We start from the raw sequence: 22,738 nt of genomic DNA, 5'->3' as shown, positions 1-22,738 counted from the left end.
TACTTATTGCTTGTAGATGCTTCTTCTTTAGAAAAATGGCCCTCTCAAACACCTCCTTCTAAACGTATCCCCATGTTCACCATTTCAGTGAAGTTATTTGGAGCACTGACAATCATACGCTCGTAATAGAATGAACTAAGAGTTTTGAGGAAGATATTCGTCGTCTCCTTTTCTTCCAATGGGGGATTAATCTGAGCAGAAAGCTCTCTCCACCTCTAAGCGTACTCTTTAAACGTCTCCTTATCCTTCTGAGACATAGACCACAACTGATCATGGTCGGGAGCCATATCTTTGTTGTACTTGTATTTCCTGACGAAGGCCTCGCCTAGGTCGTTGAAAGTACGGACACTAGCACTATCTAAACCCATACACCAACGGAGCGCGGCACCGATCATACTGTCTTGAAAATAGTGGATGAGCAGTTGATCATTATCTGTCTGGGTATACATCTTGCTGCCTACATTTCAAGATGGCTTAAAGGATAAGTATTTCCCTTATACTTCTTAAAGTCGAGGACCTTGAATTTGACAGGTATTTTTACGTTGGACACTAAGCATAATTCAGCAGCACTCTTCCCAAACAGAACTTTACCCCTCAGGATCTTTAATTCCTTTCTCAGCTCTAGAAATTGGTCCTTCATCTCGTCCATTTTCTCATACACATCAGGGCCCTCAGATGGCTCGGAATGATAAATGGTTTCCTTAACACGAGGCAAAGTGTGCACGAAAAGAGGAGGAACAAACATGACCGGGCTATATGGTTTCCTTAACCTTCAAGCACAAAATTCGGAGGCATTCCCCGCGGGAATCCGGAAGGCATAGCTGGTGCAGGCTGGTTGGCAAGAATCATAGATACTAGCATTGAGACGACCTCAGAGATGATTGTCCTTTGTTGAGGAGTTGCAGGAGTTGGAGCCGGTTGACTCTGAGTAGCAATAAATGACTCCATAAGAGCGGTGAGTCTAGAAACTTCCTCCTTGAGCTCTCGGTTCTCTTGTTCCAAAGGATCCATTCTTCGTTGACGATTATCGTGTGTATCATATTGATGAGTCAGCCTGTCTGATACAAAGACGAAGAACAATGAGACATCTGGCCGAAGGGCTAGAAGACAAGAAACTTGCTATGCAAATGATGCATGAAATGCAATGTTTTTATTTTAATTTTAAAGGAATATTCAAAGCCTTACTTGCAAATATTTGAACAACAATAATAATAATCAATAATAACATTTGATATCATAAAAGTCTCTTTTTATTCATAAAATTTTGGAAGAATTACACTGAGTACAATTTCAGAAACCAAAAATACCAATGCAAGAGAAAAGGAAAGTATCATCCTAGGGATCCCTATCAACTGAATCAGCTAAACTAGCCAAGGGCGTGTACTTCCTTCGGATGCGTCTGATCTCTGACTTATAAGTAGTCTTCATCTGAGACTTCTCAATGACGAGCTGATCGATGATCTTCTTCTAAGCACCAGAAGGCTGAGGAATACTAGACGAAAATAAATCCTCCGGCTCTCTCTCTTCACTGCATGCTCTTCAAAAATCTCTATGAGTGCATCTTTGTCTTTCAACTCAAGCTACAACTCCACTTGCTTTTGATTCAAAGCATGTAATCGTTCTTCCCAAAGGTCCCTCTCTTGCTTCATCTTGGCGAGTGCGTCTTCCAAATCCTCTACATCTTGGTTAGAGAGAGTTGATGGCTCAGCCACAACCATAAACATAGGTCTTTCGTAGGCGTACGACATCTTAAGCTCCAAAGCTATCTTCTTCACCCAATTAGTGTAAGCTTCAAAAGCTACATAATTGCACGGACCAAGCTCGGCTCCTACGAACATTATGCCAAGCATGCACCATTCTACTCTTCAAATGTTGGTGATCTTTACCCTCTTGATAGAACATACCTTCTAACTTAACGTTATTAGGTTTATCCTTCAAGGGGAACCCAAGTTGACGACCATACAAAGTAGGGTTATAGTTGATTCCTCCTTATGTACCAATAAGGGGCAGATTAGGGAACTAACCACAACTATCAATAATCTCCAATCCATCAAATGCAGAATCATACCAAGTAATATCATCATTAGTGAGAGACATAAGTCTTTGAGACCAACATAGATATTGTTTGTTCTCCAAGAAGACTAGTGTCTGCGGCAATTGAAAAATAATCCAATTGTACAAAAGAGGTATGTAGCATACAACGGTTCCTCTACCCTTATAATTCCTTAAATGCAGAGAGAAATGTGTGTCACCCAACAGAGTCGGAACAAGATTCCCAATCAAGAAGATTCTAATGGCGTTAACATCAACAAAGATGTCAATGTTAGGGAATAATGCTAAACCATAGATGAGTAAGACAAAGATGGATTCAAAAGCATCCATACTACCAACCTTAGGAAAAGCAGTAGCTCTCCCAATGAGAAATTCAGAAGTTAGTCCTCAAATTCCTCCTTTCTTCATCATATTAGCATCAATCACAGGTTTCTTCAAATTAAGAGCATCAACTATGACTTGAGATCTCGGAATCTCCTCAAATCCACTGAAATGCGCCTTGTTAGATACGGGTATACCCAAGATATAAGCATACTCCTCCAACATGGGCATAAGCTAATAATCAGGAAAAGTGAAGCACCGGTAAAGAGGATCACAAAACTGGACCAAGACACTCAAGAGTCCTTCAACCACTTAAGTAGACATCACGGCTAAAAGCTTCCCATGACGTTGCTTGAAATCCAAGGGATCAACTACAAAGGATGATAGTTTCGTCAACTCTTTCAAGTCTGGACATCTGAAACTGTACTTCTTAGTGTTCCTTCGTCCATAATCCGTGGTCTGAAAGTATTTGCAAATATGACATTAGTTCCTTGAAAATTTATTTTATGTGACGAATGCTAATGATGTGCATGTATGAATGAATGCAACAATCACACAAGGCAAACAAAAAAAAAGTCAAGGGATGGATCAAGTTATCATCAAGATAAATCATCCATTTTGGTGGGTTATGGTTTTCACCCTATCAACACCCAAGTTCCATTGATATTGACGATAAATGATCAGATCAACCAAGAATCAGAGGGTTTGTTGTGAGTCACGAGCATAGAGTTAGGTTAAGAACCATCCCAAAGGAGTGTACTAAGGATAAAAACCTGTAGATCATGTTCTAAAAAGTTCCCAGAGTCTTGATCCCATATATCGGATACTATAGGTTAGAATGACTGACTCATCAACCCATAGTATTCCCAAGAGAAACTCGTCTGAGTGTAGTATCGCGTAACAACGGTTATCAAGTCTACACTTGAACAGTATCCGCACTACGTGCTAAGTAGGCCAAGTTGGGTTAAATATTCTACGTGCCTCAACTTCTCGGACTCCCAGGTCGGAAAAATTAATATCTATCCACGACTTATTCGTGTGACATTAGTAATTCCAAAGGGGTCTCCACTAAGTAGATGGATCTCAAGCCAACTCGTTAAAGACTACTCCACACGAGTCGAACATGACTATACCATCCTCCTATTTTGATCGCACTCAAATTCGGGTTAGAATTTATCTCACCACTCAGATATCACCAAGCACAACAGACAGAGAGTATCACACAATATGATATATACAAACAAACATCAATAATCAACAAATAATCCACATAAAAGAGTAGGTTAAACCCACTGAGGACTGTTTCCCCAACAAATAACTTCGACCATTCAAAACCTCATAGTTCGTGGTAAAAATTTCAAAGATGGATGGATTGATTTTAAGAAAAGCTTAAAGATCTTTTGTTATCAATAGAAGAATACTCAACCAAACATCCACCGATAATGAGGGCTTTATAACATTTAAGAGGGAGGGATCCAACTTGGATTCAATCAACAAGTATTCTACTAGCCCCTAATAAATGGAAAGACTTACAATCAATCTATCATGGAATGGGATAATTATATCTCAAACAAAGATAACTCAAATCTAAATGCTGTCTTTTGAAAAAGTTTAAAAGGAAAAGACACAAAGGGGCCAAATGGATTAGATGAGGTTGTTAGTTCTTTTTTTCTTTTTGAAAATAAGGTCAATATGATTAAGTTTATTCACAAGTTTGATTAAGAAAATATTTTAAAAATCAATGGCATAAGGCCAAGGTTTTTACTCATTAAAATAAGTCTAAGTTGAAAAGCACAAGCAAATAAGTTTTAAATATGAGAGAGAGGTTTTGAAATTAAAGAAGTAGGAGGATATGAAGGGACTATCCTAGATAATATTTAAAAGTTTAGATTTGAAAAGATCTAACCAACGGGAAGCATCCACAACACAAAAGTGTCAGATAGAAACCCATTTCCTTTGGACTATTAACCAAGCAACAAAGTATAATCTTCCAAGCAATTAATAAGAAAACCAATGGTATCAAATAAAGATAACCAAACATCCAAGAAAGCACTCCAAAGCAAGCAGTCTTTAATGTCTTTTAGATGTATCAAATTAAATATCCCTTGAAACATACTCAAAGAGAAAATATCAAATGATATTTGAAAGATCAAAATAACAATTCAGACAATGATAAGAACAAGTATCACAGATAAATAAAAGGAGTCTCTTAAGGCTTGTATCAGATGAATGGCATTGGCCAAGAAAGGTCTCAAATAATGGAATTGGCCAAGTTCTCCATAGCTCAGGGATGTTGCCTACTCTAAGTCCATAGGATCCAAACCAAGTCACAGATAGAGGTCCAACAGTCCTCCAATATATTTTTTTAAGGTTTTTATTTTTATTAAGTATTTTAAGGTCCTAAGACCACAAACAAAACAAAATCACAAGCACAAAATATATCACAAGCACAAATACAATGGTTCAAGTGAGCAAAGTAAAAATGACTGAAACATAAACAAATTGCATGAATGTAAATGACAATGAATGATAAAGTGCAAGAATTTAAATTGCATTAAAGTAAATGGAAATAAGAATAAAGTCAATACAAAGAAATGTTACTGAATGTTAGTGAAAGAAGAAAATTGTTTAAGTCATTTTTTGGAGAACACTCAACCATCCACTCATAAGCATGAAGATATGAACCTAGACATCATCCATGAGAAGGGCTCCAACTTGGATAAAATCAACAAGTATTCCACTAGCTCTCAGAAATGGAAAAGAGGCAAAATCTTCACACAATACCATGAGGCATGGGAGACTTACAATCTCACTTACAAAAATGATATTGCTCTTTTGGACAAATTTAGCGCTATGTTAAACAATTGTAATTGGACTTATATAGAAGTCACAACTATCTGAGGCCGGGCAATAATAATATTGGTGTTAATGCATGCTAGAGACAAGGTATAAAGACCAATCTCCTAAAGCATACCACACACAAAAATAAGAAGGGATGAACCTATCTCAATCAAGCTCATGTTGATTCATCTGACACAAGGTCATTGATGAATCAACTAGCATTTAATCTTTTGAGAAATCATTGGCCAATAAGGGATAAGGGAATAATAGAGATGAAGATGAAAGGATGAAGTATAAGAGATCCCAAATTGATCAAGGGATGAACCTCACTTGATCAATATCATCCATTCATCTTGAGGGATGAAATTCAAATTTCATCAACCCCCTAAATCCCATGGTATTGGTAAAATTAAAGTCTAATTCAACCAAAATCAAGGCCAAACAGAAGTTGAGTCAACACAAAGTCAAAACAAAAGCTCAACAATATATTAAAACAATTAAACAATTTAAATTCAATTTTAAAAATGAAGAAAATACATTTTTAAATGGCAAAAACCTAAAATATGGTTTAGGGTTTAGGGTTTAGGGTTGAAGAATGAGAGTTTAGGTTAGCTTAGTGAGAAGGCTCAGATAAATAGTCTTCTTGATACTTATGCTGGATCTATCAACTTGCTGCAACCTGCCGCCGATTTGTATCGAACAAAGTATGATTATTTGGTGAGGTTTTGCAACGGGTTAACCAATGAAGTTCCTTGGAAGCTAGAGGATGCTGATGAAACAACCACTCTCCACTTTATACTCCGATTCATATACCTTTTTTACCGAATGATGAAAAGGTTCAAAGTTGAATTGAAAGAGATGAAGAACGGAAAGCAAAGCGTGCCATTTGACCACAACTTTATTGTTTTCCTTTTTCATGTTTCGAAATCACTTTACTATACTTCTTTTTAATTGTAATATCAAATTCATGAATAAAATGCTTGACTTGTTTGAATTTGGTATTCCTACTTTATCTGCCATTTTATAATGTTTTACTGTCGCATTATGAATCATATAAGGTTTCCTCGAGAATAAAAAAACATGCATCATGCATCAATCATATATTCATGCATTTCACAATACACCTGTCGCACCTCGAAAAAAAATGCGATCCCTCGCGATGGACGCGAAAAATGTTGTTCGAACAGAGTCACCATAGAACTTTATTTATCCCAATGAAGGAATAGGAGAATATCGAGAAAACCTTTGGAAAAAAATAGAATAATGGTCGTCGCAACCATATTCGGGTTCATGAGTCGATTACGCAAGGGGAAGGTATTAGCACCCCTCACGTCCGTTGTACTCAACAGGAACCTTTTAGTCTAATTTTCTATTTGAATGTTAGTTGAATGTTATTTGCTTTCTTCGAGTAATTTGAAATATTTAAAAGAGATGGATGGGAACCTTGGAAGGGGGAAAAGGGAGGTTTTTTATTAGTGTGCTCGCGAAGATACAACAATCTCCTGCCTACGTATCCTTATGGTGCAATAAGGAAATCAAAGCATTCGTAGTTCGGGGACTACGATTAGTTGGTGTGTTTTTTATGAACGAATGTTTAGATCGCGTTCTAAAGGCTAAACGCTGGCTTGTCTACTCTCGGCGGAGGCTTAAGCACTGGTTTGTTGTGCGCATTAGAAAGGATTAAATAATGTTCTTTCTTAAAAGAGTTTTGGTCACACGAGGGTGAAGAGTTGAGTTAATATGTTTGATGTTTTGTTTGGTTGGTTTCAATCACACGGGGGCGATGTAGCGGTAAATTCATGATCATCAAGTTATGGATAAGCTAGAGATCAAATAGTAAGAGTCGCCACCGCGTTTTTATTGTTTCCAAAGGAAAAGGGGAAGAGTACGAACAAAATCCAAAAGTAAGAAGTTTTCAAATCAAAACTAATAAAATGTCAGAGATTTCAGGTAAGGGGGTTGGTTACACAGAGGGAAGGTATTAGCACCCAAAGTGTCCTAGGTACTCCTAGGGAGCCCTTTTTATGTGCATATGTATTTGGTACAAAAATGATGTTTATAGACAAATAGAATGGGGGGATGAGAAAAGAATTCATTAATTATATTTTTGTGTTTGACAAGATCTTCGGTCTTGTGCCTACGTACCAACATAAAAATGAGGGATCAAAACCTCGTAGTTCGTGATACAGATTTCAAAGTGGATGAATTGCTTTTAACAAAAATTAGGTTTGAAAGGCACAAAGTCCCAAGAAAAAGTTTGAATGAGTTAGTTCTTTTTGGCTTTTGGAAAGTTTAGATCAAGTATAGTTAAGTTTATTTACAGGTTTGATTTAAGAAAAGAAGTTTGAAAATGCAATGACATAAGGCCAAAGTTTTTATCTTTTTGCAAAATGGTCAAAGTTTAGAACAAAATAAGTTCAATCGAAGAAGATTTTGAAAAAGGAGGGAGAGATTTTGAAATTGAAGACATGGGGAGAAGATGAAGAGACTAATCCTATGCACAAAATTAAAAGTTGAGAGTTGAAAAGATCTGACCAGATGGGTAGCAATCCAATAGACAAGAATGTCAATAGAAACCAAAAATTCCCTTGGACATTTAGAATCAAGAAACACATAAATGCACAATTATATTATCTTGAAGAGCAAAGACATCAAATAAAGATAGCCATATCCAAGCTTTAATCACTTCATGATCTTCCTCAAGTTAGCCCATGTAACAGATGAATTCCACAAATCACAGGTTCAAAATGACAGTTACACAATGATCATGTTGCAGATGAACTCAGAGGGATCTTGAATGATGTATTAGATGAAGTTCAAATTACAAGCACTTGGTTTCTCAATAAGTTGGAATTGGCCAAGTCCTTTAGCATAGGAATGTTGCCTAAATTCTAAGTCCATTTATCCAAGATCAAGCCAACAGTCCACACAAACGTTTTTTAGGGTTTTTGTCATTATTATGTACATTAATTGTCAAAGACCATACAAACAAGCAAAGTATACACAAACAAGATGTATCACACAATATGGTCCAAGTGGACAAAGTGAAAATTGCATTAACATAAACAATTAGAATGATATGAACAATGGCAAATGTTTAAAAGTTAGAATTAAATGACATTAAAGTAAATGGCTTGAAATTAAAAGTTAGTTGTTGTTAATAGGTTAGAAGTTAGTATTGTTTTGCTTTTGCTTTTCATTTTAAGACATTCTTTGGAGAACACTCAACCCACTTATCACAAGCATGGATCCTTGAGCCAAGACATCTTCCAAAGGAAGGAAAAAAGGCCAAGTTTCCATACAATACCATGAAAGAGGGGAGACTTACAATCTCACTAACTAGAATACTATGCCTTTTATGTCACAAATGTAGCGCTATGTTAAGCAATAGTAATTGGACTTATGTAGAAGTCAGAACTATTTGAGGTCGGGCAATAGAATTTTGGTATTAATGCATGTTAGAGACATAGTATTATGGACTATGCTCATGAAACATACCACACACAAAAAGAATATGCAAAAGAGGTGGCCTAATCTCATCCATACTCATGTTAATCTTTCAATCAACTAGCTTTAGGACTTTGATATATCATAGGCCAAATGAGATGAATGCATAAAGAAGGGGAATGAGATGCAGAGGGGGGGGGGGGAATGGATCAAAACTCAAATTGGTTAAAGGAGGACTTTTACCAAATTAATATCATTCATTCATTTTGGGAGATGGAATGTACATTCCATCAAACCCCTAAATCCAATGATATTAATTTGACAAAGTCAAATCAACCTTGACCAAGGCCCAACAACAAGAGTCAAACTCAAACAAGTCATCACAATTGGTCAACAAAACTATTTGGCATTTATTCAAATTAAAAATACTAAAATAAGGCATTTAAATTAAATATGGTTTGTTAAATTCCTAAAACCTCATCAAAACACCAAAGAAATGGCCATGAGATTTATCATAGGTCAAACAAGGTCAAAGGACCTTGGAGAAAAAATTTCAGAATTTTTAAAGATTTAAAAGTATTTTTAAACAATTAAAAACAAATGCAAAATCAATTAAATCATGAAAAATATTAATAATGATCCAAAAAATAATTTTAATTCAGAATATGAAAGAGGAAATGATTTGAACTTTTTTGGTGAAACTCTCATATTTTTTGGATCAATATTAAAATTAATATGAATTAATAAAAATAAAAGGAATAAAAGAAAATCAGAAAATAACAAAAAAACGTGGACCGATTGATCTCCCTCATTAATTGAGGTGGCCGATCAAGTGGCCACCAGCACGTGTTCCATGGTGGACTTGAGTCAACGCGGCATATGCTTGGTATTTAAAAGCAACATGCGAGATTAAAACAATTTGAAAAGGATCAATGGCTTTGAACCATGCCAACACATCACCGACGTCCAAAGGCCGATCATCTTCTCCGGTGACCCTGGCCGGACTGGTTCACTCATTACCATCAAAAAAATGAAAAAGGAGGACATGATCTGAAAGAAAAAATGGCGTAGAACACGAATCTAACCTCAATTTTAACTAACTCCACATATATAGAAAGAAATGAGGAGTTGAATTTTGAGGTGTGTCAACTGAGTTGCTTCGATTTGACCTCTAAGCAACTCAATCTTCTTGCCTATATTGGTAGGACTTCAGACAACCAAAGATCCAAGAGAATTGAGTGGAATTAAGAGAGAATCGAAGAGATGAAATTTTCTGGAAAATACCTTCAATGCAGGTCTGGATTCAACTGTTCTTGCTTTGGCTCGTGCTTGATCTTGCTTAGGATGCATGTAGGAGTAGATTAGAATGCACAAAAGGTCTTGGATCCCTGGAGTTTTGAATCTCAAAACAGTGAGAATTCAACTCAATTTCCAAAGGAAATTCTCAGGTTTATCCTCTCAAATGGAAGGGTTAGGGGTTTAGGATCAAAGCTGGCGCGGATGTATGTTAAATTCTGAGCATATGGAGCTCTATTTATAGCTGGATCATGTGATATTTGCACCTTCCAAATGACTTTCCAAAATTGGCAATAAGTGATGCATGTGTGCATGGGCGTGTAAAGGCCTATGAGATCATTCCATTTGATCCATAATTGAGTGTGAGTAAGTCTGAAATCAACTTGGAATGCAAGGCAAATGTATATGGAAGCTTGAAGTTTGATCTTTGCCAAATGATGATATCATGTTCAAGCCATGCGCAGGCCTAGAAAATCTTATCCAAAATGGATGAAATTTGACTTTTTGGAAAGTTTAGATCAAGAGGAACAACTTTCATGTTCCACACTTTTCCATTTGAAGCTTGTATCCTGATGAATTTTGAGGTGGAAGTTTGGAAATTTCAACATATCAAAATATTTTCTAAGTGTCAAGCCATATATCTCAATATTCCACCTTGCTTAACTTTTTATGTGAGCTTCATATGAGAAAAGTGTCTTCATAAAACTTGTATATGTTTCAAATAACTTCAAAATGGTCACCAATTTCATGCCATTTGGATTAGGGATGATAGATTTATGCATTTTTGAAGTTTAGAAAAATCACTTGTTCAATGGTATAGGTCAAAAGTGACATATAATGTAACCTCATATCACATGCTCATAAAAGTTGAATCATCCCTCACTCCAAGCATCAAAGTTTAAGTAGACATTTTAAAATGTATTGTGCAACTTGGAAATCTTTCATATCATAAAAATTGAGCAAGTTATGGCCTTGGGAAGTTGACTTTCAAATTAGGGTTTAAACAAAATGACCTATAATGATTCAACATAGAAAATGATTTTCCAAGCGAAACTAGCTCTAGGTCTCAACATGAAAGTTGTTTGGAATGTCATTTAGAGTAACGTTTATCTTGGAATCATTTTCATATGGTGAAAGTTGTAGATAGGGTCTACGGAGACCCAGTTTTGATCAGATGAATTCATCTGGCCAACCACCATCAACCAACTTGCTAACCTTCAATTCTCTTCACTTTATTGGCTCATGGTAGATAATATATGCATAATATGATGAATTTTGAAGTGTCCCTTGAGAAGTTACTCAAGATACCCAATCAAACTAGGGTTTTAAAGGCAAATCACCCTCAAATTCTTGAAGAAAACTTGATCAATATAACATATAGAGGTCATTGGGACTCATATATGACGCTCATAACCATTATTGGATCAATTCATGGTTATACTTTTTGTCATGAGGGTCTCAAACACTATATATAAACTTGATAGATCAATGTGATCATGCCCTACCTACAAAAGAGTTAGGCAAATGCAAAGACACATTTTTGGTATTTTGATTAGTAAAATGATAATATACAAGTATGATACAATAACATATTGCTTGGTGATCTCTTCCAAAACAAACCCAATGAAAGAGGGGGGCGGAGGATGCCAAGGTATGATCCCAATGCTAATGCTTATGATGAAATTGCATGAGGGGTCTTAGGGTCAAAATTGGGGTCTTACAGTTGCCCCTATTTAAGGACATTCTAACCGAGGAGATGAAGGTTAAAATCTTCGGCTCGACTCAATAGAATGGGCTTAAATAACAACACATAAACAAATTTTGGTCCCTAAGAGACCTCATGATGCAAATGATAAAGTTAATGCTCTGTGGGGAAATATGGCCACAAAGGAAAAGAAATCAGAGAGACCGAAAGTCTGTAGGAGTATAATGCATTCCATAAGGAAAACTCACTAGGGAGACAAAGACTCTAGGGGATAAAAGGAGTTATGCGTAGGCCAGGATATGACTTAAAACTACTGGGGGACTCGAGGAATTCCATACAAACATGGAAAGACTTATCCAGGGAAACAACAACATTTGCAGGGGATACGAGTAAGTCAGGATAAAACTGAAGTACTTGAGTCAAGCAGGAAAAGCGATTTCACTAAGGAAATGTGCACTCAACTCAACTGGGGAAGCAATAAACTTCAAAGTAGAAGGAGTAAAAATCTATTATCTACTACGTATTACTGGGTGAGGAGATAATAAAGATCTAACAGAGAGAACATCTGTCATCGGTTAAGATGAACATATCAAGGATGGCTCACTGGGAAATGCCAGAAGGAATATTCCTTACCAGTTACTAGGTAAAAATAGCCTTGCTGGGGAAACTGCAGAAAATAGGATTTACAACTACCAGTTACTGGGCAGAAGACCAAGGGTGAGAATATCCGTCATCGATTAGGATGAATATATCAAGGATAGACTCAACAGGGAAGAAAATTTGTCATCGGTTAAGATGAACATATCAAGGATTGACTTGCCTGGGAAATGTCAAGGAGGATACCTGTCATCGGTTAAGATGAACATATCAAGGATAAACCAACTGAACAAAAAGTAGGAATTACATCTATCGAGTACTGGATAGAAGACCATCAAAGAGAAAAATTCGTCACCGGTTAGGGTGAACATATCAAGGATTAACTCTGAGAGGAGATAAAATATAGGAATTACATCTATCAGTTACTGGATAGAATACCAAGAGAGAGAATTTTTCACTGGTTAAAGTGAACATATCAAGGATTAACTCTGCGAGGGGGACAAAAGCAGGATTTACATCTACCAGTTACTGGGTAGAAGACTGCAAAGAGAAGGAAACCTGTCATCGGTTAAGATGAACATATCAAGGATTAACTCTCTGGGGAACAAGAATAGGGATTACAACTACCTTTTTACTGGGCAGCATACCAAAGGTGAGAGTATCCGTCATCGGTTAGGATGAACATATCAAGGATAAACTCAACAGGGGAGGGAAAGATATCCGTCACTGGTTAGGGTGAACATATCAAGGATATACTTTCAGAGGAATAGATCCACCGGGGACTCTACTGAGGAGAAAACAGGGATACTTTTGCCGAATATTGGGCAAGAAGTAACAAACTGCAAACTAAGAAGAATATTACCAGTTAATGGGCAATAAACTCTTAGGAGACTCGAAGCATCTATCTAGGTAATAGCTAGAAAGAAACAATCAATCAAGACTCAACCCAATGAGGATATAACTGAAGGGGAGTGATTCCATCCAGATAAACAACTGGAAAGGAAACTGAAATAATAATTGTCCACGAGGAAACAAACTCAGTGGGGAAGAGGAGAAAGGTTAAAGTATTTCTGCCTAAGGGGCTGACGCTCTATAATTGAGGGAAGACAGACACCGAAATTTGTATAGGGATAAAGTATCGCCATACAGAGAATCAGAATCTCAAACTAACAAGTTTACCAGATATGCAAATATGCAATTATGAAATTATATGAATGTATATGTATATGATGATTATGCTGACAAAATGATCACAAAGGTGTTGCAAAGAATTTGAATCATCGGTATAATCCCCGGTCAATCCACAAAAATAGGGAGACAACTGCTGGAGAACAGAGAAATCACAAACCAAAGGCTCAAACCTAGCCGAGGGAGGAGATCTGCTGAGCAGAGGCGAAATTATCGAGTCTGCAAGGAATTTTAGGTCTACGCCATATCAAATGGGAGACAACCATACAGAAAATAAACACAAAACAGCTGCTCAGAAACCAGGAGGAAACTCTGATTGGGAGCGAGTCAGTTGGCAACTAGTGGGGAAACCAATGCGATCTACTGGGGAAAAGATCTTACTCTGCTGAAGATCAACCCTGTTGGGGAATACAGAAACACTGCAGAGAAATAACAAGCTGCAAGGTACTAAATCAACCAACTTAGCTGGGAAAAAGAATCGGAATTCAACTAGGAAACAAACACTTCGCAGGGGAACCGGATCAACACAAACAACCAGGGATACCCGAAGGGTCAACTGCTTGGGGAACCTCTTATGCTTAGAACTTAAGGACTTGCTGGACTTTGAAGTGCTGTTGATACTTCCTTTTAATTGCTTTAAAAATTTCTTGCTTTTATGTTTTTGAGAGAAAATGATTTTGATTAAAAAATTTAAATTTTCAAAATGATCATAATAAAATTTAAACTATTGGCTGAAGTAAATAAGAGTAGAAACAATTGGATAAAAGCTCAACTTTATTTAATGGGATGGTAATCTGTAAATGACGAAACTCCATAGATTTTTACAAAGTTGAAAATGGTAATTTACATGGGAAAGGGTTACTTTGAATACAAATGACCACTAATCCTTCTACCAGTCCTTTGATATCCACTGTGCTCTTGACCGCTACTGGGATGATGAATTGACGTCAACCCTTGTGCTCAAAGTTCTCAAAATTTGAAGATCAGCGGAATGTAGTTACTTGCCATAATCCTTAATTTTTGCATAAGTTTCCCCAAGGTGGGGTACTCAACTTGTCGGGAAATTTTTCTGTTTTTTATGTCTCTAATTTTTGCCTGGATCTCCCTTTCGGGTTTTCAATCAACCGAGATGCTCTTTCTTGCCTAAGTCGCCCTTTCGCGTTTTCAACTTAGCGAGTTGTTCTTTCTTTTTAGGCGAAGTATTTCTTGACTGCATCTGCATTCACGGGACAAGTGAACTCTTCACCATCCATAGTTGTAAGAATCAAAGCACCGCCTGAAAAGGCTCTCTTAACAACATATGAGCCTTCATAATTAGGAGTCTATTTTCCCCTAGAATCTGGTTTGAACGATACAATCTTCTTGAGCACAAGGTCACCTTCTCTGAACACACGAGGTCTGACCTTCTTATCAAAAGCTTTCTTCATCCTTTGTTGATATAGATGACCATGGCACATGGCAGTTAATCTCTCCTCTTCAATCAAATTCAACTGGTCAAACCTAGTCTGGCACCATTCGGCCTCAATTAACTTGGCTTCAATGAGCATAGACAATGATGGAATCTCAACCTCCATAGGGAGCACTACTTACATACCATACACAAGAGAAAAAGGGGTTGTCCCTGTTGAAGTGCGGCCCGATGTACGATACCCATGCAAAGCAAACGAGAGCATCTCATGCCAATCCTTGTATGTGACAACCATATTCTGAATAATCTTCTTAATGTTCTTGTTTGCAGCTTCAACAACCCCATTCATCTTAGGTCTGTAGGAAGAAGAATTATGATGTGAAATCTTGAAGTCTTTACAAAGAGCTTCCACCATATTGTTATTCAAGTTCGATCCATTGTCAGTAATTATCTTACTTGGCACACCATAACGGCATATGATCTGATTCTTGATAAACCTTACAACAACTTGCTTGGTTACATGTGCATATGATGCCGCTTTAACCCATTTTGTGAAGTAGTCAATTGCCACCAAAATGAAACAATGTCCATTCAAAGCTTTGGGTTCAATCATCCCAATCATATCAATTCCCCATATGGAGAAGGGCCACGGGGAATAGATAACATTCAATAGCATCGGAGGAACATGAATATTATCAGCATAAATTTGGCACTTGTGGCATTTCTTCACAAATTTGCAACAGTCAGATTCCATTGTCAACCAATAATAACCTGCTCGTAACATCTTCTTTTCCATTTCATGTCCATTGGAATGAGTACCAAAGGAACCTTTATGCACTTCAGTCATCAACAAGCCTGCTTCGTGTCTATCCATGCATCTGAGCAGAACCATGTCGAAGTTTCTCTTGTACAGTATACCACCATTCAAGTAGAAATTACCGGATAATCTTCTCAAAGTCTTCTTATCTTTCAAAGATGCCCCAGGCGGGTAAATCTGACTTTGGAGGAAATATTTGATGTCGTAATACCACGGCTTCTCGTCTTTGATCTCTTAAACAACAAACACATGAGCTAGCCTATCAAGATGCATCACAGACAAGTTGGGAACTTCATTCCAATATTTTACCATAATCATCGATGCCAACGTTGCAAGAGCATCTGCCATCCAGTTTTCATCTTGAGGGATATGATGAAACTCAACCTTTGTAAAGAAATTTGAAATCCTCCTCGCATAATCTCTATATGGTATTAAACCGGGTTGATTTGTCTCCCATTAACCTTTGATATGATTCACAACCAAAGTTGAGTCTCCAAAGACATCCAAATACTTGATTCTGAGATTCATGGCCTCTTCAAGCCCCATAATGCAAGCTTCATATTCTGCCATGTTGTTTGTACACTTGAAAGTCAATCTAGCTGTAAATCATAGATGTGTGCCTTGAGGAGTAATGATCACTACCTCAATGCCATTTCCATATTGATTAACAGCTCCATCAAATACCATGCCCCAACGGGAACCAGGTTCTGGACCTTCTTCAAGCAATGGTTCATCATAATCTTTCATTTTTAAGTACAAAATCTCTTCATCAGAAAAGTCATACTGTACTGACTAATAATCTTCAATTGGTTGGTGATCCAAATGGTCAGCCAAGATACTACCTTTGATCGCTTTCTGAGATCGATATTCAATATCATACTCTAATAACACATCTGCCAACGGGAAATCCTCCCAGTTAAAGCAGGCTTCTCAAATATATACTTGATCAGATCCATTTTGGATATCAACCAAGGGGTATGATTCAACATATACTGACGCAAACGCTTAGCAGCCCAAGCCAATGCGTAACAAGTCTTTTCAAGCATAGAATACCGAGTCTCACAGTCGGTGAACTTCTTACTGAGGTAGTAAATTGCAAATTCTTTCTTTCCAATCTCATCTTGCTGACCTAGGACGCAACCCATACTATCTTCAAGTTCAGTCAAATACATGATCAACGGTCTTCCTTCAATAGGTGGAGACCAGATCGGAGGCTCAAGCAAATATTCTTTGATACTGTCAAAAGCTTTCTGGCATTCTTCGATCCAATCACAAGACTGATCTTTCTGAAGAAGCTTGAATATAGGCGCACATGTGGCAGTCATGTGGGAAATGAATCTGGAAATATAATTCAAGCGGCCGAGAAAAACTCTGACTTGCTTATCAGTTTTTGGGCGCATGCATCTCTTGTATTGCTTTGACCTTGGCAGGATCAACTTCAATACCCTTCTCGCTGACAATAAAGCCCAACAACTTACTAGAACGAACACCAAAAGTACACTTATTGGGATTCAAGCGGAGTTTATATTTCCTCAAACGCTGGAATAACTTCAACAAATGATCAACATGTTCCTCTTCATCAATTGATTTAGCAATCATGTCATCGACATATACTTTAATCTCTTTATGCATCATATCATGAAAAAGAGTAGTCATTTCTCTCTAGTAAGTCGAACCAGCGTTCTTTAGACCAAAAGGCATCACTCTATAACAGAATGTTCCCCAAGATGAAATGAATATGGTCTTCTTCATATCTTCAGGTGCCATCTTGATCTGATTATATCCGGAAAATCCATCCATAAACGAAAAGACTTTGAATTTAGCAGTATTGTCTACCGACATATCAATGTGTGGCAGAGGGAAATCATCTTTCAGACTGGCTTTATTCAAATCTCTATAGTCAACACACATGCGTACTTTTCCATCTTTCTTCGACACAGGCACAATATTGGCCACCCATTACGGATACTCAACAGTTACAAGGAAACCAGCGTCAATCTGCTTCTGTACTTCCTCTTTGATCTTCACAGCCATATCAGGATGTGTTCTTCTCAACTTCTGCTTGACTGGCGGGCATTCTGGCATTAACAGAAATCTATGCTCCACAATCTCAGAATCTAAACCAGGCATGTCTTGATAGGTCCAAGCAAACACATTTGAATACTCTCAAAGAAGATCAATCAACCCCTTTTTGACATCTGAGCACAGGAGAGACCCAATCTTGACTTCCTTCACATCATCCTCGGAACCCAAGTTGACAAACTCAATCTTCTCTTCGAACGGCTGAGTGGTCTTTTCATCTTGCTCAAGAAGACGAGATAATTCATCACTCGCTTCTACATTATTTTCCTCCTCGATCTCAAACACAGGGAATTCAAAATTTGGAGGAGAAGGATCATTGTATTCAATGGGGTTAGGAACCAACCTGCATAATAATTTGATATCTTGATTTTAGAGAAGTGAATTTGTGACCAAATATTATGCAGATGGATAATTATATTGTTTATTTATGTTTTTTGTGATTACCATTTTCAGAATAAAGCAAAAAGTAAAAACAAACATCATAGATGTGGATGAATAGAATTAATTTTATTAATGATCAATTTGAAAATGCCCAAACAATGTTCACTTCTCCCTTAGACATAGGAGAAGGATTTTAAAAACATATAAAAGTAATTACTTAGATCGATGCAAAATAATAGGAACATCAACAGCAATCCAATTGTTGCAAGCCTTTCCATGCGTCACAAAATTGGTGCAGTCTTCCTCTTCGTCATCCTCTAGCACAACAGCTAAGTGTTGTTCATTGCCATGAATGAACCCTTCTCTACGAAAGCTAAGTTGCATATCTTCAGTCTTTGCAGTTGATGGACCTTTCTGGAACCCCAAACCGGTTCTACCTTTGTTATCGGAGACCTCTACCATACGCCCTCACTGATCAACATCGCCTTCTTCTACAATCTTCTTAGCATCTTTCAATGAGAACATAGGTGCCCCAACTCTCTTTTCATCAACAATAGATAAGGCTTGGAACGGAGTTCCAACCTCATCCTCAGCTTCCACATAAGAGAAAGATGACAAATGGCTAACCAACAACGCTTTCTCTCCACCAACAATCACGAGCTTTCCATTCTTCACAAATTTGAGTTTCTGGTGTAATGTGGAGGTAACAACTCCTGCCTCATGAATCCAAGGCCTTCCCAACAAGCAACTGTAGGCCGGGTGGATATCCATTACTTGGAAAGTAATTTGAAAATCACTCGGACCTATCTTAACTAGGAGGTCCACTTCACCGATAACTGTCTTGCGCGAACCATCAAAACCTTTGACGATTACACCGTTATACCTCATAGGCGCTCCTTGGTATGATAGCTTTGACAAAGTTAACTTCGAAAGCACATTTAGTGACGACCTGGTGTCAACAAGCACATTTGATAAAGCATCCTATTTGCAATTCATAGAAATGTGCAAAGCCAGATTATGATTTCTACCCTTTTCAGGGAGTTCTTCATCACAGAAACTGAGATTATTGCAAGAAGTGATGTTAGCCATGATATGATCGAATTGGTCTATTGTAACATCATGTTCTACAAAAGCTTGTTCCAGAACTCTCTGCAGTGCTTCTCTGTGCGCCTCAGAATTCATGAGCAGAGACAACACTGAGATTTTTAAGGGGGTTTGGAGCAACTGCTCCACCATGTTAAACTCGCTCCTTTTAATCAACCGAAGTACCTCATCATCATCGTTGGCCTTCGCATCGCTAGATTCACCAGACTTACCCTTTGAAGCACCAATTGGATCTGCAACAAGCACTTCTACCTTCTTTCCAACAACTGATTCCTCCTTATCTTTTGGGAACACCGACCCAAACACTCGACCACTGCGGGTCACCTTGGTAACATCAACAATGCTCACCACTGAACTAGTGGTAGGCAACGGAACCTCTTGACCACCTTCTATCATTGTAGCATTATACTGATACGGTACAACTTTATCAGATGAATATTGGACTGGGCCCGCTAACCGTATTACCAACGGCGATACTAATATGTTGCTGACACTGTTACTGTTGCTACTGTCATACTGAATTACCAACCTCTTTGGCTGCTTGAAAACGAGCACTATGACATTTACATCGTCATCTACATGACGGGATTGAACAATCTAAATCATGCCTTCATCCATCAGTCGCTGAATGTACCTTTTCACAACTTCACAACCCCTCGGGTTAACACTACAAACAGCACAACCATCATGGTCATGCTCGCAATCACTTACCAAACAAACATCCTTATCTGCACCAATGACCTCCTGATAAAACGCATATAAAAAACTTTAAACTTGCCATGACAACCATCCACCATATTCACAGAAGACTTCCCATGGGTGGGCAACGAATTTGCTTTCACATTCGGCACACGGTCTTCGAAAGACACCATTCCACTCTTCATTAGCTTCTGAACCTCATACTTGAGTGGGTAACAGTTCTCTATATCATGTTCGGGTGCTCCTTGATAAAAAGCACAATGGAGTTCAGGTTTGTACCACCAAGGAAGTGGTTCTGGAATCTGCAGTGGGTTTCTTGGTTGAATCAGGTTCTTTAGAACCAAGGATGGATACAATTCTGCATAAGACATAGGAATTGGGTCAAAAGAGACCTTCTTCCTCTCAAAGTTTTGTTGATGATGATTGTTGTTGGTATTGTTGTTGTTGTAGGTGTTTGTTCATTGTTGCAATTGTTGTTGTTGAACTAGTGTTGATTGTTGATTAGAAAATACCGAAATAACGGAAGATACTTGATGGTGATGTTGACGAGATGATGGATTCCTTCTGATCCGAGGCCTCCTCTGCCTCCCACTACTTATTGCATTCACTTCATTGTCCTTCTTTTTGCTGAAACCGCTGCCATATCTCATGCTTGTCGATGCCTCATCCATCGACAAACATCCCTCTCGGACTCCTTCCTCAAGCTTCATCCCCATGTTTACCATTTCGGTAATGTCATTGGGGGCACTATCAATCATTCGTTCATAATAAAATGAACTCAGGGTCTTTAGAAAGATCTTTGTCATCTCTTTTTCCTCCAAAGGAGGAGTGATCTGGACAGCCAATTCCCTTCATCTCTGCGCATACTTCTTAAATGTCTCCTTATCTCTCTGAGACATAGACCTCAGCTAGTCTCTATCAGGCGGCATGTCCATGTTGTACTTATACTGCTTGACAAAAGCGTCTCCCAAGTCATTGAATGTGCGAATGCTTACACTATCCCTCCCCATATACCAATGGAGCGCAGCACCGGTCAGATTGTCCTAGAAATAATGAATCAACAGTTGATCATTATCGGTCTGAGTAGACATCTTGCGAGCATACATCACTAGATGACTGAGCGGACAAGTGTTCCCTTTATATTTTTCAAAGTCAAGTACTTTGAACTTCCCCGGGATCTTGACGTTGGGCACTAAACACAACTCAGCAGCACTTTTCCCAAACAAATCCTTACCCCTTAGCGTCTTCAATTCCTTGTGCACCTCAAGAAACTGATCTTTCATTTCATCCATCTTCTCATACACATCCGGGCCCTCAGACGGCTCAGATTGATAGATGGTGTCCTCTACACGAGGTAAGGTATCCACAACGGGAGGTGGCATAGACATGATCGGGCTAAATACCGGCATGGAAGCAAAAGTAGGCGCAAAGCCTTCAGGCACAGAGTTGGACGGCATTCCCCACGGGAATCCGGAAGGCATAATGGGTGCAAAATGGGCGGTAGCAACGAGCATGGTAGAGGTAGCCACCTCTGAAATAACCGTCCTCGCAGGAGGAGTTGCAGGCGTTGGAGAAGATTGATTCTGAGTAGCAAGAAGTGACTCCATCATGGCAGTCAAATGGGTGATCTCGTCCTTCAACTCTTAGTTCTCTTGCTCTAGATGCTCCATAATTTTGAAGTGATTGGCGCGGGTGTTGTACCGATGAGTCAGCTTGGCTAAAGCACAAAAGAAACACCAATGAGACATCTGGCGAAAGAGAAACCTGCTTATGCAAATGATGCATGAAATGCAATGCTTGATTATTTTCATTTGCAAACATATATATCAACAATTGCAATAATTTTTATATGACCAAAAAATATCTTTTCATTTATATAATTGGAAGGATTACACTGTGTACAATTTCAGAAACCAAATGAAAAATACAAGACAAAAGGGGACTAGTCATCCTAAGGATCCCTAACAACGTTAGAAGATCTGGATAAAGAAGCGTAATTCCTTCGAATGCGACGGATCTCGGTCTCAAAAGAAGCCTTCATCTGAGTCTTCTCGAGGACAAGCTGGTCAACAATCTTCTTCCAAGCAACGGAAGGTTGAGGCATGCTAGAAGATGAAACTTCTGGATCTCTCTATCTCTTTGTTACTCGGCCTTCAAGTAGCTCAATAAGTGCATCTTTGTCCTTAGACTCCAACTGCAACTCTTCATGCTTCTTGCTCAAAGCATGGAAACGCTCTTCCCACATATCTTTCTCTTGCTTCATCTTGACGAGTGCATCTTCTAACTGCTCTACATCTTGGTTAGGGAGAGTTAATGGCTCAACCACAACCATAGACATAGGTCTTTCACAAGGATAAGGCATCTTAAACTCCAAAGCTCTCTTCCTCACCCAAAGAGTGTAAGCTTCCAAAGCTACACAATTGCACGGACCAAGCTCGAATCTTCCTTTCCTATGCACATTATGCCAAGCATGCATAATCTTCGGCTTCAAATGTTGGGGATCTTTACCCTCTTGATAGAAAATACCTTCTAACAAAGTGTTACTAGGTTTGCCTCTCACAGGGAACCCAAGTTGACGACAAGCCAAAGCAGGGTTGTAGTTAATTCCTCCTTATGTACCAATGAGAGGCACATTAGAGAATTCACCACAACTATCAATAATGTCCAAACTGCCCAAAGAAGGATCATACCAAACTATATCATCATTAGTGAGAGACATAAGTCTCTGAGACCACCTTAGACATTATTTGTTCTCCACAAAAGCAGGCGTCTGAGGCAAGTGTGAAATAAACCACTTGTA

The 22,738-nt window shown here is 38.3% G+C and overlaps 1 protein-coding gene across 1 annotated transcript in view; it reads right to left on the bottom strand.

Annotated features, from left to right (window-relative positions):
• Positions 1-765: 765 nt before the first annotated feature.
• LOC127103669 (uncharacterized) overlaps positions 766-22,738 on the bottom strand; it is a 32,759-nt gene continuing 10,786 nt past the window's right edge. The window contains exon 3 of the mRNA XM_051040912.1: positions 766-1,058. Coding sequence (XP_050896869.1) covers positions 766-1,058 — 293 coding nt within the window. The remainder of the gene's footprint in view (positions 1,059-22,738) is intronic.

This window comes from Lathyrus oleraceus, chromosome 7, assembly GCF_024323335.1.
Source record: "Lathyrus oleraceus cultivar Zhongwan6 chromosome 7, CAAS_Psat_ZW6_1.0, whole genome shotgun sequence".
Lineage (NCBI taxonomy): Eukaryota > Viridiplantae > Streptophyta > Magnoliopsida > Fabales > Fabaceae > Lathyrus > Lathyrus oleraceus.
The sequence above is the reverse complement of the archived record's forward strand: the minus strand, read 5'-3'. Positions and strand labels throughout refer to the sequence as shown.